Here is a 17,067-nt window from a genome sequence, read left to right on the forward strand (position 1 = left end):
GGTGAGCAGGACCTCCACGGGACGCCTCACACACACACACACACACACACACACACACACACACACACACACACACACACACACACTCTCACCGGTGTGTCCTCGCCTCCTGAAGACACTGAGAGACGTTCAGCAGCAGAAACTCGGTAACGTTGTGGAACGTTGTTTAAACCCTGCAGCAGGTAGATCTGCATCACACAGAGCAGCTCACCTGTCCTGTGATGTCATCGCCCCCCACTACCCCCCCCATCCCCCTCCCTCCGTCTGCAGAGTCCTGAACGTAGCTCTGATGACAACTACACCCCCCCCCCCCCCCCCCCATGGTAACACTAGCAGAGCAGACGACACTTAAAGGAAAAATCCCCCAAAAAATGAGCTCAGAGTGACGTTCTGGTTTCTGGCCAATCACAGACAGCCAGCAGTGACATCACAGCCAGGTATGACATCACAGCCAGCAGTGACATCACAGCCAGGTATGACATCATAGCCAGGTATGACGTCACAGCCAGGTATGACGTCACAGCCAGCAGTGACATCACAGCCAGTAGTGACATCACAGCCAGTAGTGACATCACAGCCAGCAGTGACATCATGTTGGGAGAGGTCATGTGATGGTTTGAACCTTCAGAGTCACAGAGCGTCTTTCTGGAAGATTATCTGTTTGATTTTTTTACTTTTTCTGGCTTTTAGTTTTCTTTCAGCTCTGAAACGACTCGGTTTGTTAGCGACTCGGCTCCTTAACGACTCTGTTAATTAATGACTCGGTTCGTTAAAGACTCGGCCCGTTAACGACTCGGCCCGTTAACGACTCGGCCCGTTAACAACTCGGTTAGTTAGCGACTCGGCTCGTTAGCGACTCGGTTAGTTAGCGACTCGGCTCGTTAACGACTCGATTAATTAACGACTCGGCTCGTTAACGGCTCGGTTCGTTAACGACTCGGCTCGTTAACGACTCGGCCCGTTAACGACTCGGCCCGTTAACGACTCGGCTAGTTAACGACTCGGTTAGTTAACGACTCGGCTCGTTAACGGCTCGGTTAGTTAACGACTCGGCTAGTTAACGACTCGGTTAGTTAACGGCTCGGCTCGTTAACGGCTCGGTTAGTTAACGACTCGGCCCGTTAACGGCTCGGCTCGTTAACGGCTCGGCTCGTTAACGACTCGGTTAGTTAACGACTCGGTTAGTTAACGACTCGGTTAATTAACGAGGTCGTTAAATGAAACAGTTTTTTATCAGTTTGGTGTTTTTTGGCTTTTTTTAAAGACGGTTTACAGACGGACAGAAAAGATGATTATCATTATTATTATTATTATTGGTCACATGACATCCTGATAATTAAAGATTTGAATAACTGATCAACATTTGAAGTTGTTTATTAAGCCAAAAAAAAGCCAGAAATGTGTTTTTCTTTCTTTCTTTTCTTTCTTTTCTTTCTTTCTCTGTAAACTGAATCTCTCTCTTTTTGTGTGTGTTTTGGGACTGTTGGTCAGATTTTGGCGTCATTTCATTTAATATTAAACTGGATCGATCAGAAAGATATCAGCAGGTTAAACTGTGACAATCAGATCAATATTAATATTAATTAATGAATAAATTAGATAAGTTAAAGAAGTCTGATGAAGCTTTAAACTGTAAAACCATCAGCTGACAGGAAGTGAAGCAGCAGAAACAGGAAACAGTTTTAATCTGAAAACTTTAATCTGAAGCTTCTCAACTTTTAACTTGACTCCATTTTTTACACTTTTTAAACAAAATGAATAAAAAGAAGCTAAAAAAAAAAAAAACCCAAAAAATTAAAATCAAACATCTGATTTCCTGTTTCTGCTGCTGCTTTTAGAGCCGTCTGATTGGTTCATACTACCTGCCCCTCCCCCCTTCACCTTCACCTCCACCTCAGCCCCTGGTGGGCCAATCAGGGCCCTGCGTCCCCCCCCTCCCCCGCCCCCCCCAGCTGTGAGGACGAAGGATCCAGACGTTACTTTTCTTTCTTTGTGTAAAATAAATCTAGTTTTTATAATAATCCTTTTTATATTCGTGGTTTGAAAAAAAAAAGAAAAAAAAAACGGCACCGCTGAGGATTCTGGTCCGTCGCTTCCCGTCCAATCCCTGCCAATCATGACGCTCACACACACATAGGCCCCGCCCACCTACTTCCTGTTTCCCCTCGTTCCCCCCACCCCTTGTTTCCTGTCGCGTGAGGCTCCACTGAGAAAACTCTGCGTCCAGTTTTTTAGATTTGATGAAACGTAGAAAAGTAACAGAGGAGGAGGAGGAAGAGGAAGGGGAGGAGGAGGAAGAGGAAGAGGAGGAGGAGGAGGAGGAAGAGGAGAAGGAGGAGGAGGAGGAGGAAGAGGAGGAGGAAGAGGAGGAGGAGGAGGAAGAGGAGATTCATTCATCTTTATAACTTCCAGCTTCTAAAATATGAATATTAGAACCAACTGTCACAAATATGATCCTTCCTCCATCCCCCTTTCTTCCTTCCTTCCTTTCCTTCCTTCCTTCCTTCCTTCCTTCCTCTTTCCCTTCCTTCCTCCCTCCCTCCCTCTCTTCCTTCCTTCCTTTCCTTCCTTCTTCCATCTTTCCTTCCTCCCTCCCTCCCTCCCTCTCTTCCTCCATCCTTCCTTCTTCCTTCCTCTCTCCCTCCCTCACTCTCTCCCCTCCTCCCTCCCTCTCTTCCTCCATCCTTCCTTCTTCCTTCCTCTCTCCCTCTCTCCCTCTCTTCCTTCCTTCTTCTTTCCTCCCTCCCTCCCTCTCTTCCTTCCTCTCTCCCTCCCTCTCTTCCTTCCTTCTTCTTTCCTCCCTCCCTTCCCTCTCTTCCTTTCTCCTTCCTCTCTCCCTCCCTCCCTCTCTTCCTTTCTCCTCCCTCCCTCACTCTCTCCCTCCGTCCTTCCCTTTCTCCTTCCTCTCTCCCTCCCTCCTACCCTTCCTCCCTCCCTCCCTTGACTCGAGGACAACAGGAAGTTTAAATATTCATATTTAAGAAGCTGGACTCTGAGAAAGTTTGACGGTTAAATAAATTAAATATTAAATTAAATAATAAATGAATCTTAAACGTCTTGAATCAGTTTTTAAGAAGTTTCATTTCTTCTGTTTCCATGACGACGTGTACATATGTAAAATAAATAAATGTACAGCAGCAGGATTTAAAACAGAAGAAGAAGAACAGAAACTAAAGATTCCACTTCCTGTCGTCATTTCTCCGTTTGACTCGTTTTATTCTTCACTTAAAATTTATAATAAAATAAAATATTAAAACTTTTAATCACTAAACGTCCTTTGATAACTCAAGTTTTAAAACACTAAGTTTGCTTCTTTAATCCCAAAAACCTTAAATAAATGACTTTTATTTTGAAATTTCAGCAGCGTTTTACTCAGTTTGCTTCTTTAATCCCCAAAAAACTTAAATAAATGACTTTATTTTGAAATTTCAGCAGCGTTTTACTCAGTTTGCTTCTTTAATCCCAAAAAACTTAAATAAATGACTTTTATTTTGAAATTTCAGCAGTGTTTTTACTCAGTTTGCTTCTTTAATCCCAAAAAAAACTTAAATAAATGACTTTTATTTTGAAATTTCAGCAGCGTTTTTACTGAATTTGCTGCTTTAATCCCAAAAAAACTTAAATAAATGACCTTTATTTTGAAATTTCAGCAGCGTTTTTACTGAATTTGCTGCTTTAATCCCAAAAAAACTTAAATAAATGACTTTTATTGTGAAATTTCAGCAGCATTTTACTCAGTTTGCTTCTTTAATCCCCAAAAAAGTTAAATAAATGACTTTTGTTTTGAAATTTCAGCAGCGTTTTACTCAGTTTGCTTCTTTAATCCCCAAAAAAGTTAAATAAATGACTTTTATTTTGAAATTTCAGCAGCGTTTTTACTGAATTTGCTGCTTTAATCCCAAAAAAACTTAAATGACTTTTATTTTGAAATTTCAGCAGCGTTTTTACTGAATTTGCTGCTTTAATCCCAAAAAAACTTAAATAAATGACTTTTATTGTGAAATTTCAGCAGCATTTTACTCAGTTTGCTTCTTTAATCCCAAAAAAACTTAAATAAATGACTTTTATTTTGAAATTTCAGCAGCATTTTTTCTCAATTTTGCTCTAACAGGAGGGTTAAAAGCTCCACATCACAATATTTGATTTTTACAAACTGTTTAAAAAGCACCTGAAGGCACCACCACCACCTCCTCTTCCTCCTCTTCCTCTTCCTCTTCCTCCTCTTCATCATCGTCTTCATATCACTGTGTGATTTTTTCTCTTCACTTTCTGACATATTTATATCACAACGGTTTGTTTTTGGGTTTTTTTTTTTTTTTAGTCTCTTTTTTTCTTTTTCTTTTTTTTTTCTTTTTTTTGTTTCTAACTCCGGGAGGAACCGTCCAATCAGAGGGCGTCCCCGGAGCGAGAGGTTTGAAAGCTGCCATCTGATTGGCCGCGACTGGCTTGAACTGAAGGTGGTCGTCGTTGGTTTTTAATTTTATTTTTTTAACTTAAAAGGATTTTCGAAGGCGATCAGAAACCTTTGGGCCACGCTGCGGACGTCGTCTCGTGTAACTAAAGACTTTCTTTCGTTCTGTTTGTCGTAATGCATGATTAATACAATAAAAGTATTTTTTCTAGTCTTCCAAAAAAAAAGGAAAAAAAAAAAAGTTCTGATCAGTTTGAAGAGTTTTGATGAGTTTTTGTAAGTTTTTTTTTTTTTTTTTTTTTTGATTTCCAAACTATGAAACAGCAGATTTTAAAGATTGTACCACATAGCAGAATACAACTGTTGAAATGTATATAAAATGTCTATAATAACTATTAAATGGTGTACCTGTACAGAGGCTGCTGCTCCGCTCGTCATTCTGTCTGTTTTATGTTTTATATATGATATATTTATATATCAAAAAAAATGAGAAAACGAAAACATTAAGAGAAAACAAAAAAATTAAGAGAAAACAAAAAAAACAAAATGAGAAAAGAAAAGAGAGAAAATTTTTTAAGAAAACAGAAAACAAAAATTGAAAAAAAAATTTAGAGAAAAAATTGAGAAAAAGACGTTCGCCCCCTGGTGGCCTTTTGATAGAATGCAGCTCTAAGTTACTTCTCCATTGACTTGTATAGAGACGGTCGCCCCCTGGTGGCCTTTTGATAGAATGCAGCTCTAAGTTACTTCCTGGTTGGCCTCATTTCAGAGGACCGGAGCTCCCCACCTTGTTAAACTCAGTAAAGGGCAGCATGTGTGCGTGCAGAGCGGTCCTTTACACAATATGGAAATTAATGTAAAATTAAAAACTAACAGGAAGCTAACTACTTAGCTGTGTGTCCTGTGTAGGTGAAAGTGATGCGTTTGCTCTTTCAACATGAGTTCATTCACGTTATCAAAGTCACAATAAACTTTATATCTAAACCTCGGACCTGTACTTCAGACCTGTGAGGGAAAAATGATCCGCCGTAAACACGGTGCATTTTATTTTGAAAGTTAACCCGGTGTTTTATTTTGTATACATGATTAAAATTACATTATTAAAATCAAATTCAGTCCTGTCGTCCGTTTTTTATATTTGGTATTTTTTATTTGAGCCTAAAATTGAAATATAAAAAAAACAGACATTTTTTCAAATCAAACTTTATTTAAAATTCTTCATTCAAGACATTAAAACCGTCTCCTCAGTGACGACGTGGCGTCTGTCGGCGTTCCCCCGGCCGGCGGCGCCGTGCACGGTCAGCGGGAAAGGAAAAAGGACAAAGGAGGAAGGAAGGAAGGAAGGAAGGAAAGGAGGGAAGGAAGGAAAGGAGGGAGAAGGAAGGAAAGGAGGGAAGGAAGGAAAGGAGGGAGGGAGGGAGGAAGGAGGGTAAAGAGGGAAGGAAGGAAAGGAGGAAGGAAGGAAGGAAGGAAAGGAGGGAGAAGGAGGGAAAGAGGGAAGGAAGGAAAGGAGGGAGGAAAGAGGGAAGGAAGGAAAAGAGGGAGGAAAGAAGAAAGGAAAGGACAAAGGAAGGAAGGAAGGAAGGAAGGAAGGGAAGGAGGGAGAAGGAGGGAAGGAAGGAAAGGAGGGAGGAAGGAAGGAAGACAAAAGGAAGGGAGGAAGGAAGGAAAGGAGAAAGGAGGGAGGAAGGAAAGAAGGAAAGGACAAAGGAAGGAAGGACGGAGGAAGAAGAAAAGGAAAGGAGGGAGGACAGGAGGGAAGGAGGAAGGAAGAAGGAAGGAAAGGAGGGAGGGAGGAGGGAAAGAGGGAAGGAAGGAAAGGAGGGAGGAAGGAGGGAAAGAGGGAAGGAAGGAAGGAAGGAACAGTCACAACAGACGGGGTCACAGTAAATCAAAGTTTATTTAAAGGGTCTCGTCTCCTCAGTGTTTGACGGTGTGCACGGCCTCCACGAAGGCGACGACGTGGCGTTTGTCGGTGTTCCCCCGGCCGGCGGCGGCGGCGGGGGCGTGCACGGTCAGCGGGGCCACGTGCGCTGTCAGCAGAGCGTGGCGTCCGTCCAGCGTGGCGTCGCTGACCGTCATGGCGTCCAGGTGCTGACGCAGCAGGACAATCACATTTTACACCTTGACTTCAAACCTTGAATATCAAAAACTACATTTAAGACTTTTTAACCCTCCTGTTGTCCTCGAGTCAAGGAAGGAAAGGAGAGAGGAAGGAAGGAAGACGAAAGGAAAGGAGGGAGGAAGAAGGAAGGAAGGAAAGGAGAGAGGAAGGAAGGGAGGGAGGAACAAGGAAGGAAAGGAGGGAGGAAGGAAGAAGGAAGGAAAGGAGAGAGGAAGGAAGGAAGACAAAATGAAAGGAGGGAGGAAGAAGGAAGGAAGGAAAGGAGGGAGGAAGAAGGAAGGAAGGAAGGAAAGGAGGGAGGAAGGAAGGAAGGAAGGAAAGGAGGGAGGAAGAAGGAAGGAAGGAAGGAAAGGAGGGAGGAAGGAAGGAAGGAAGGAAAGGAGGGAGGGAAGGAAAGGAGGGAGGAAGGAAGGAAGACAAAAGGAAAGGAGGGAGGGAGGGAGGAAGGGAAGGAGGGAAAGAGGGAAGGGAGGAAAGAAGGGAGAAGAAAGTAAAGGAGGGAGGAAGGGAGGAAGGAAGGAAGAAGGAAGGAAAGGAGAAAGGTGGGAGGAAGGAAAGAAGGAAAGGACAAAGGAAGGAAGGACGAAGGAAGAAGAAAAGGAAAGGAGGGAGGGAGGAAGGAAGAAGAAAGGAAAGGACGGAAGGAAGGAAAGGAGGGAGAAGGAGGGAAGGAATGAAGGAAGGACGGAAGGAAAGGGGGGAGGAAGGAAGGAAGGAAGGAAGGAAGGAAGGAAGGAAGGAAGGAACAGTGAAAACAGACGGGGTCACAGTAAATCAAAGTTTATTTAAAGGCTCTCGTCTCCTCAGTGTTTGACGGCGTGCACGGCCTCCACGAAGGCGACCACGTGGCGTTTGTCGGCGTTCCCCCGGCCGGCGGCGGCGGGGGCGTGCACAGTCAGCGGGGCCACGTGCGCTGTCAGCAGAGCGTGGCGTCCGTCCAGCGTGGCGTCGCTGACCGTCATGGCGTCCAGGTGCTGACGCAGCAGGACACGCAGCTGCTGGTTCTCACGGCTCAGGTCCTCGCGGTGTTTCCTCAGAGCTTCACGCTGCAGCACCGACGCGTTGCAGCGACGCATCACCGGCTGCAGCTCCGGGAACCCACACCAGTCCTGCACAACACAGGGAGAGGTTAAAGGAGGGGGGAAGGAAGGAAGGAAGGAAGGAAGGAAGGAAGGAAGGAAGGAAAGGAGGGAGGAACCGAGAAGGAACCGAGAAGAGTTTAAAGTTTTAATCAGCAGAACCGAGAAAACAGAAAAGATGAAGAGAAAACAGAAAGGAAGAAGGAAAGGAGGGAGGAAGGAGGGAAAGAGGGAAGGGAGGAAGGAAGGAAGGAAGGAAGGAAGGAAAGGGGGGAGGAAGGAAGGAGGGAAGGAAGAAGGAAGGGAAAGGCCAAAGGAAGGAAAGCAGGGAGGGAGGAAGGAAGAAGGAAGAAAAGGGGGGAGGGAGGAAGGAAGGAAGGAAGAAGGAAAGGACAAACGAAGAAGGGAGGAAGGAAGAAGAAAAGGAAAGGAGGGAGGGAGGGAGGAAGGAGGGAAAGAGGGAAGGAAGGAAAGGAGGGAGGGAGGGAGGAAGGAAGGAAGAAGGAAGGAAAGGACAAAGGAAAGAGGGAGGAAGGAAGGAAGGAAGAAGAAAACAGGAGGGAGGAAGGAAGGAAGGAAGGAAGGAAGGAAGGAAGGAAGGAAGGAAGGAAGGAAGGAAGAAGGAAGGAAAGGACAAAGGAAGGGATGGAAGGAAAGGAGGAAGGAAGGAAAGGACAAAGGAAGGAGGAAGGAAGGAAACAGAAAAGATGAAGAGAAAACAGTGAAAATAAAAATGTGAATCAGCTGCAACTAAAATAAATATCAGATTGAATCAAATTTGATCCTGTTCGGTGTGTAAAGGGTTAAAAATGTCTGAGTAGAAACTATGACGTCGTGCTTCCAGGTCAATAGTCGTTTTCTTTCTCTCTACCTTCGCCTCCTTCACTTCTTCCATCTTCGCCGTCACTTCCTGTTTCGGTTCGTCGGTCGTCGACAAACACGTGAAGACGTTTTCCTGTTCGCTCTCCAACTTGTCGCACATCTCAGCCACGCGTAAAACCCTCTCTCCCTGAAAACAGAGAAAACAGAGAGAACAGAGAGAAGGTGAAGAGATGAAGAGAAAACCCAAAAAATGTGAAAAGATGAAGAGAAAACAAAAAAAATGTGAAAAGATGAGAAAACAAAAATGAGAAAACAAACAAAAGAGAGAACAAATTAAAAGAAAACAGAAAAAAAAAATTGAAAAAAAATTTAGAAAATTTTTTGAGAAAAATTTTTACAAAATTTTTTTTTACAGAATAAATGTGAAAAGACGAGAAAACAAAAAAATTAGAAAACAAAAAAATGAAGAAAAAACAAAAAATATGAAAAGATGGAGAGAACAAAAAATGAGAAAAACAAAAAAATGAGAAAACAAAAAATTAAAAAATGAAGAAAAAAAATGTGAAAAGATGAAAAAAACAAAAAAATGTGAAAAGATGAAAAAAAACAAAAAAATGTGAAAAGATGAAAAATATGCGAAAGACGAAAAAACAAAAAATATGCGAAAAGATGAAAAAAAAATTTGAAAAGATGAAAAAAACTAAAAAATGTGAAAAGATGAAAAAACAAAAAATGCGAAAAGATGAAAAACAAAAAAAATGCAAAAAGATGAAAAAACAAAAAAATGCGAAAAAAACAAAAAAATGCGAAAAGATGAAAAAACAAAAAATGCGAAAAGATGAAAAACAAAAAAAATGCAAAAAGATTAAAAAACAAAAAAATGCGAAAAAAACAAAAAAAAATGCGAATGAAAAGGTGAAGAAAAAACAAAAAAATGTGAAAAGATGAAAAAATGTGAAAAGATGAAAAAACGAAAAAAAAATGAAAAGGTAAAGAAAAAAGCAAAAATGTGAAGATGAAAGATTGAAAGGATGAAAAGAAAAGAAAAAGAGATGAAAAGATGAAGAGATGAAAGGATGAAAAGATGAAAGGATGAAGAGATGAAAGGATGAAAAGATGAAAGGATGAAGAGATGAAAGGATGACCCAGCGGTGACATCACACACCATGTGACCGCGTTACCTTGGCGATCACGGCCTGTAACTTCTTGGTGACGGCGTCGGTCGTCACGGTGAGGTCGGCTAGCTGCTGCCTCGCCGCAGCGTGAGCACGAGTCAGCTGACTACGAAGACGGTGAGTCCTCCGGTTCACTTCGTCTTTACCGGCCGTCAGATCGCAAGTCACGCCCTCGTGTTCCGTCTTACTGCTCACGAGGTTCGCTCGCATCGTAAAGATGGCGTCCTGACAGGAGAGAGATGACTTCATCTACGACTTAATCTGCGACTTCATCTACGAATTAATCTGCGACTTCATCTGCGACTTCATCTACGACTTAATGTACGATTTAATGTATGACTTCATCTACGACTTAATCTGCGACTTCATCTACGAATTAATGTATGACTTCATCTACGACTTAATGTACGAATTAATGGATGACTTCATCTATGACTTCATCTACGACTTCATCTACGACTTCATCTTCGAATTAATCTGCGACTTCATCTACGACTTAATGTATGACTTCATCTACAAATTAATGTACGACTTAATGTATGACTTCATCTACGACTTAATGTACGAATTAATTAATGTATGACTTCATCTGCGATTTTATCTGCAACTTCATCTACGACTTAATGTATGACTTCATCTACTAATTAATCTGCGACTTAATCTACGACTTAATGTATGACTTCATCTACGAATTAATCTACGAATTAATCTACGTATTAATGTATGACTTCATCTACAAATGAATCTACGACTTCATCTACAAATTAATCTACGAATTAATCTACGAATTAATGTATGACTTCATCTGCGACTTCATCTACGACTTAATGTACGAATTAATGTATGAATTAATCTACGACTTCATCTACAAATTAATCTACAAATTAATCTACGAATTAATGTACGACTTCATCTACGAATTAATCTACGACTTAATGCATGACTTCATCTACAACTTCATCTACAAATTAATCTACGACTTCATCTACGACTTCATCTACATCTTCATCTACGAATTAATGTACAACTTAATCTACGAATTAATCTACGACTTAATGTATGACTTCATCTACGACTTCATCTACGAATTAATGTATGACTTCATCTACGACTTCATCTACGACTTAATGTATGACTTCATCTACGACTTCATCTACGATTTAATGTATGATGCTTTAATCTTGTAGCACTGAGATTTAATTTAACTGAAGTCTGAAGTTAGTTTCTGACCTGCAGCCTCACACATTTAACTGAAGCCTGAAGTTAGTTTCTGACCTGCAGCCTCACATTAAACTGAAGCCTGAAGTTAGTTTCTGACCTGCAGCCTCACACATTTAACTGAAGCCTGAAGTTAGTTTCTGTCCTGCAGCCTCACACATTAAACTGAAGCCTGAAGTTAGTTTCTGACCTGCAGCCTCACATTAAACTGAAGCCTGAAGTTAGTTTCTGACCTGCAGCCTCATACATTTAACTGAAGCCTGAAGTTAGTTTCTGACCTGCAGCCTCACATTAAACTGAAGCCTGAAGTTAGTTTCTGACCTGCAGCCTCACACATTTAACTGAAGCCTGAAGTTAGTTTCTGACCTGCAGCCTCATACATTTAACTGAAGCCTGAAGTTAGTTTCTGACCTGCAGCCTCATACATTTAACTGAAGCCTGAAGTTAGTTTCTGACCTGCAGCCTCATACATTTAACTGAAGCCTGAAGTTAGTTTCTGACCTGCAGCCTCACACATTTAACTGAAGCCTGAAGTTAGTTTCTGACCTGCAGCCTCATACATTTAACTGAAGCCTGAAGTTAGTTTCTGACCTGCAGCCTCACACATTTAACTGAAGCCTGAAGTTAGTTTCTGACCTGCAGCCTCACATTAAACTGAAGCCTGAAGTTAGTTTCTGACCTGCAGCCTCACACATTAAACTGAAGCCTGAAGTTAGTTTCTGACCTGCAGCCTCACACATTTAACTGAAGCCTGAAGTTAGTTTCTGACCTGCAGCCTCATACATTTAACTGAAGTCTGAAGTTAGTTTCTGACCTGCAGCCTCATACATTAAACTGAAGCCTGAAGTTAGTTTCTGACCTGCAGCCTCACACATTTAACTGAAGTCTGAAGTTAGTTTCTGACCTGCAGCCTCATACATTAAACTGAAGCCTGAAGTTAGTTTCTGACCTGCAGCCTCACACATTTAACTGAAGCCTGAAGTTAGTTTCTGACCTGCAGCCTCACATTTAAGTGAAGCCTGAAGTTAGTTTCTGACCTGCAGCCTCACATATTTAACTGAAGCCTGAAGTTAGTTTCTGACCTGCAGCCTCACATATTTAACTGAAGCCTGAAGTTAGTTTCTGACCTGCAGCCTCACACAGTTAAGTGAAGCCTGAAGTTAGTTTCTGACCTGCAGCCTCTTCAGGTTCTTCATGTCTGTGTTGAGTCTTTCGATGAGATGTTGGTTTTTAGAGACTAACTTCTGCAGCTTGTTGGCGTCGGCCGTGTAGCTCTGCAGAACTTCCTGATGCTGCCGGCTCTTCGTCAGCAGCTTGTCTTTGGTTTCCATCAGCAGAGACGTCGTCTGTGCAGAGAGGACGAGAAGGAAACCTCACACTTAAGAGTTATATAGAAATATCATATCTATCTGAGTCAGGAAGGTTCTGAAATGAGTCCAGTTTGTTTTTTACCATCTCATCAAAAGCGTTGTCGCATGCCGCCATGCTCTCACTGTACAGTCGGTGGATTTCCTCCAGCGCTGCTTCGTGTTTCTTCTCCAGACTGAAGGCTGCGTCCTCCAGCTCGGCTCGCTGCTGTCCGGCGTGCGTCGACACGTGTTTCCTGAAGAACAGACGCAGTTCACAGCCGATCACCGAGGATTTAACATCAGCTGCTGGATCCTTTAAGGGAGCTCCAGTTTAAACTGACGAGGCACTCCACTCCAGCAGTAAAGCTGAAGAGGAGTGCATCTATTAATCTTCTCCATACTTATTATTATTCTTCCACCAAGTCTCGCAGCTTTGAGATAACTCCGACAATATATACATCAAAACGTGCGGCTCGATCGGGAAAGAGGTGCTATGACTTTTGGTGTTGAAATTCCAATTTTTCCAAAGTTATTCCCAAAAAAACGGGAATAATTCTCCATTGGAAATTAATGGGAATTTTTTTAAAACCCACAAAATTTCACCTTTTTCAGAGTCACCTAGCTCTCTCATACCTGCACGTAGAAACGTGATTCAAACTTTAAAACGGAGGAAAACTTGTGCTCTCTCCAAAACACCAAACTGTTTTTACATAAAAACAAACTTTTCAAACTATGAGCAGTCAAACGAGGAGTGGAAATCACTTTTTCTTCAAAGTTAGAGTGGAAGCAGCAGTTAGCTAGAGTGTGAGAAGCAGTAAAAATTACTCACGGCCAAACCGTAAAAAGGAAACAAATAATTTTTGGTCAAAATGTAGACATAGGTGTTGGGATTCATAAAATGTGACGTTGATGGGCGGGGTCTGCACAAAATTTAAACGGGGGGGGGGGGGGGGGGGCTGGCAATTGTTCGGGACCTTGTCAGAAGCCAAATTCAGTGAGCTTCGTCTCCTGCAGGGGGCGCTGTTGCTCCTCACTCACCTCTCAGAGCTGTGGGTGGAGCAGAGGTGGTGCAGGCGCTGCTCCCACTGCTGCTGCAGGAAAAGCATCTGTTGGTCCTGCTGAGCACGCAGACGCTCCACCTGCTGCAGGTGAACACGCCGCACCCGAGCCGACTGACGCTCCGCCTCCTGCAGGTCACGCTCCAACGTCTGCAGCACACACAACATATACAGGAAGTATTAGTTAAAATAAAATAAAATGAAATATTAGGTCAAATAAAATAGAAAATATTGGGTAAAATCTAATTAAATAAAATATTAGTTAGAAGAACATAAAAGAAAATAAAGAAAATATTAGATAAAATAAAAGAAAAAAGTTTGTAGCTTCTGGGTTATTTAAAACAGTAAATCAGTAACATGTTAAATATTAAAAAATGAGTAAAATCTTAAAGGTGTGACTCCTTTTATAATCATCAATATTTTCATCAGTAACTGTAACAGATTACTTTTATATTTGTTATAATTTAACCCTCCTGTTGTCCTTGAGTCAAGGAAGGAAAGGAGGGAGGGAGGGAGGGAGGGAGGAAGGAAAGGAGGGGGGAAAGGAGGAAGAAGGGAGTAAAGAAAGAGAGAAGGAGGTAAGGAAGGAAAGGAGGGAGGGAGGAAAGAAAGAGAGAAGGAGGTAAGGAAGGAAAGGAGGGAGGGAGGGAGGAAGGAAAGGAGGGGGGAAAGGAGGAAGAAGGGAGTAAAGAAAGAGAGAAGGAGGTAAGGAAGGAAAGGAGGGAGGGAGGAAGGAAGAAGGGAGGAAAGAAAGAGAGAAGGAGGTAAGGAAGGAAAGGAGGGAGGCAGGAAGGAAAGCAGGGAGGAAGAAGGAAGGAGGGAGGAAAGAAAGAGAGAAGGAGGTAAGGAAGGAAAGGAGGGAGGAAAGAAAGAGAGAAGGAGGTAAGGAAGGAAAAGAGGGAGGGAGGGAGGAAAGAGAGAAGGAAGTAAGGAAGGAAAGGAGGGAGGGAGGAAGGAAAGGAGGGGGGAAAGGAGGAAGAAGGGAGTAAATAAAGAGAGAAGGAGGTAAGGAAGGAAAGGAGGGAAGGAGGAAGGAAAGGAGGGTTAAACGTATCTAGTAATAATCCACAGGAGGGTTAGGGTCTGAGAGAGTCCTGCAGGTGTCTCGTCAACCTTCCATCCTTTCCTCCCTCCTTTCCTTCACTCCTCCCTCCTTTCCTTCCTTCCTTGACGCAGGTGTCTCGTTACCTTGACGACGCTGTGCAGGCCGTCCAGCTGCCTCTCGAACGTCTGGCTGAACACCGCCACGTCTTTACGGAGCTCGGCGGCTCGAGTCTGACGGAGAATGGCTCGCCAGCCTTCGTTCAGCTTCAGCAGGTTGACCGCCGTGTTCCTCTCCTCCTTCTGCAGCTTGTCCTGGTGGCAAACACACATATCACACAGGAAGGCTTTTATTTTGAAGGGCGTTCCTAATGTTTATTACTGAGGGCATAGTGAGAGATACAGATTACAGATACAGATACCTGATGATACAGATTAAACTGGACTCACCTTCAGGAACAGCGTGAGGATCTCCTCTTTCTTCTTGGCCATCTCCTCCTCTGCCTGAGCTCTCTGCTGCATGTACAACAGTCGCTCCTCCTCCGTCTTTCCTCCACCTTTACCTCCTCCTCCTTTCTTCTTCGGCATCTTCAGCCTCCTTCCTCTTCTTCCTCACTCTGCTGCTGTTTAATATACAAAACACCTGACACACAGATACACACACACACACACAGAGAGGCTCAAAATCAGACATGTTTCATCCATCCTCTTCCTCTTATCCTGGTCGGGTCTCGGGGGCAGCAGCCTAAGCAGGTATGCCCAGACTTCTCTCTCCCCAGCCACTTCGTCCAACTCTTCCCGGGGGATCCCGAGGCGTTCCCAGGCCAGCCGAGAGACATAGTCTCTCCAGCGTGTCCTGGGTCTCCTACCGGTGGGACGGGCCCTGAACACCTCACCAGGGAGGCGTCCGGGAGGCGTCCTGACTAGACGCCCGAACCACCTCATCTGGCTCCTCTCGACGCGGAGGAGCAGCGGGTCTACTCCGAGCTCCCTCCAGATAACTGAGCTTCTCACCCTATCTCTAAGGGAGAGCCCAGCCAGCCTACGGAGGAAGCTCATTTCGGCCGCTTGTACCCGCGATCTTGTTCTTTGGGTCACTACCCAAAGCTCATGACCATAGGTGAGGGTAGGAATGAAGATCGACTGGTAAATCCAGAGCTTTGCCTTTCGGCTCAGCTCTCTCTTCACCACGACGGATCTGTGCAGAGTCTGCATTACTGCAGACGCCGCACCGATCCGCCTGCCGATCTCACGCACATCCTTCCCTCACTGTTAACAAGACCCCGAGGTACTTGAACTCCTCCACTTGGGGCAGGATCTCATCCCCGACCCGGAGAGTGCACTCCACCCTTTTCCGGCTGAGGACCATGGCCTCGGATTTGGAGGTGCTGATTCTCATCCCGGCCGCTTCACACTCGGCTGCGAACCGATCCAGTGAGAGTTGGAGGTCACGGTCTGATGAAGCCAACAGGACCACATCATCTGCAAAAAGCAGTGACCCAATCCTGAGGTCACCAAACCGGACCCCCTCCACACCCTGGCTGCACCTGGAAATCCTGTCCATAAAGATTATGATCAGGATCGGTGACAAAGGGCAGCCCTGGAGGAGTCCAACCCTCATACAGGGAACGTATCAGGGGGTCCAATACCCCGTACTCCCAGAGAATCCCTCACAGGACTCCCCGAGGGACACGGTCGAATGCCTTCTCCAAGTCCACAAAACACGTGTGGACTGGTTGGGCAAACTCCCATGCACCCTCAAGGATCCTGCAGAGGGTGTAGAGCTGGTCCACTGTTCCACGGCCCGGACGAAAACCATACTTCTCCTCCTGAATTCGAGGTTCGACTATCCGACGGACCCTCCTCTCCAGTACCCCTGAATAGACCTTACCAGGGAGGCTGAGGAGTGTGATCCCCCTATAGTTGGAACACACCCTCCGGTCCCCCTTCTTAAAAAGAGGGACCACCACCCCAGTCTGCCAATCCAGAGGCACTGCCCCCGATGTCCACGCGATGCTGCAGAGTCGTGTCAACCATGACAGCCCCACAACATCCAGGGCCTTGAGGAACTCAGGGCGGATCTCATCCACCCCCGGGGCCCTGCCACCGAGGAGCTTTTTGACCACCTCGGCGACCTCCACCCCCGAGATAGGAGAGCCCACACCCGGGTCCCCAGGCCTTGCTTCCTTACCGGAAGGCGTGTCGGTGGGATTGAGGAGGTCTTCTAAGTATTCCTTCCGCCGATCCACAATGTCATAAGGGGTCTGGTGAGCTACGGACCTGTTTGCCATGGGTGACCCTACCAGGGGCATAAAGCCATTGGGTCATTGGGACATGCAAACCCCTCCACCACGATAAGGTAGTAGCTCATGTTCCGGATGTCTCAAATATATTCAGTTAGCTGTCATAATTTGGGAAACTAGAACCATCAATTAATCAATTATCATGAATAGTTACTGATTCATTTTCTGGCAATCGACTAATTTGAGTTTAAACCAATGAAATATCTCACATATGGCACATATCGCAGTACTTTTACTGTAATACTGCATACTACATCACTATAATACTGCAGTACTTTTACTGTAATACTGCATACTACATCACTCATAATACTGCAGTACTTTTACTGTAATACTGCATACTACATCACTATAATACTGCAGTACTTTTACTGTAATACTGCATACTACATCACTATAATACTGCAGTACTTTTACTGTAATACTGCATACTACATCACTATAATACTGCAGTACTTTTACTGTAACACTGCATACTACATCACT

General features: G+C 44.0%; 2 protein-coding genes across 2 annotated transcripts in view; one reads left to right on the plus strand and one right to left on the minus strand.

Annotated features, from left to right (window-relative positions):
• The window catches only part of ehd4 (EH-domain containing 4), a 223,137-nt gene that overhangs the window by 4,075 nt on the left and 201,995 nt on the right, over window positions 1-17,067 (plus strand). The gene's annotated exons all lie outside the window — the stretch shown is intronic.
• On the minus strand, window positions 7,340-14,866 carry ccdc65 (coiled-coil domain containing 65). The gene is made up of 8 exons (XM_053336196.1): window positions 14,729-14,866; window positions 14,426-14,593; window positions 13,218-13,387; window positions 12,283-12,433; window positions 12,003-12,176; window positions 9,619-9,837; window positions 8,523-8,624; window positions 7,340-7,645 (listed from the first exon to the last, which is right to left on the minus strand). Exons 1-8 carry the CDS (start codon window positions 14,864-14,866, stop codon window positions 7,340-7,342), a joined length of 1,428 nt encoding a protein of 475 aa, XP_053192171.1.

This window comes from Scomber japonicus, chromosome 16 (genome assembly GCF_027409825.1).
Source record: "Scomber japonicus isolate fScoJap1 chromosome 16, fScoJap1.pri, whole genome shotgun sequence".
Classification (NCBI taxonomy): Eukaryota; Metazoa; Chordata; class Actinopteri; order Scombriformes; family Scombridae; genus Scomber; species Scomber japonicus.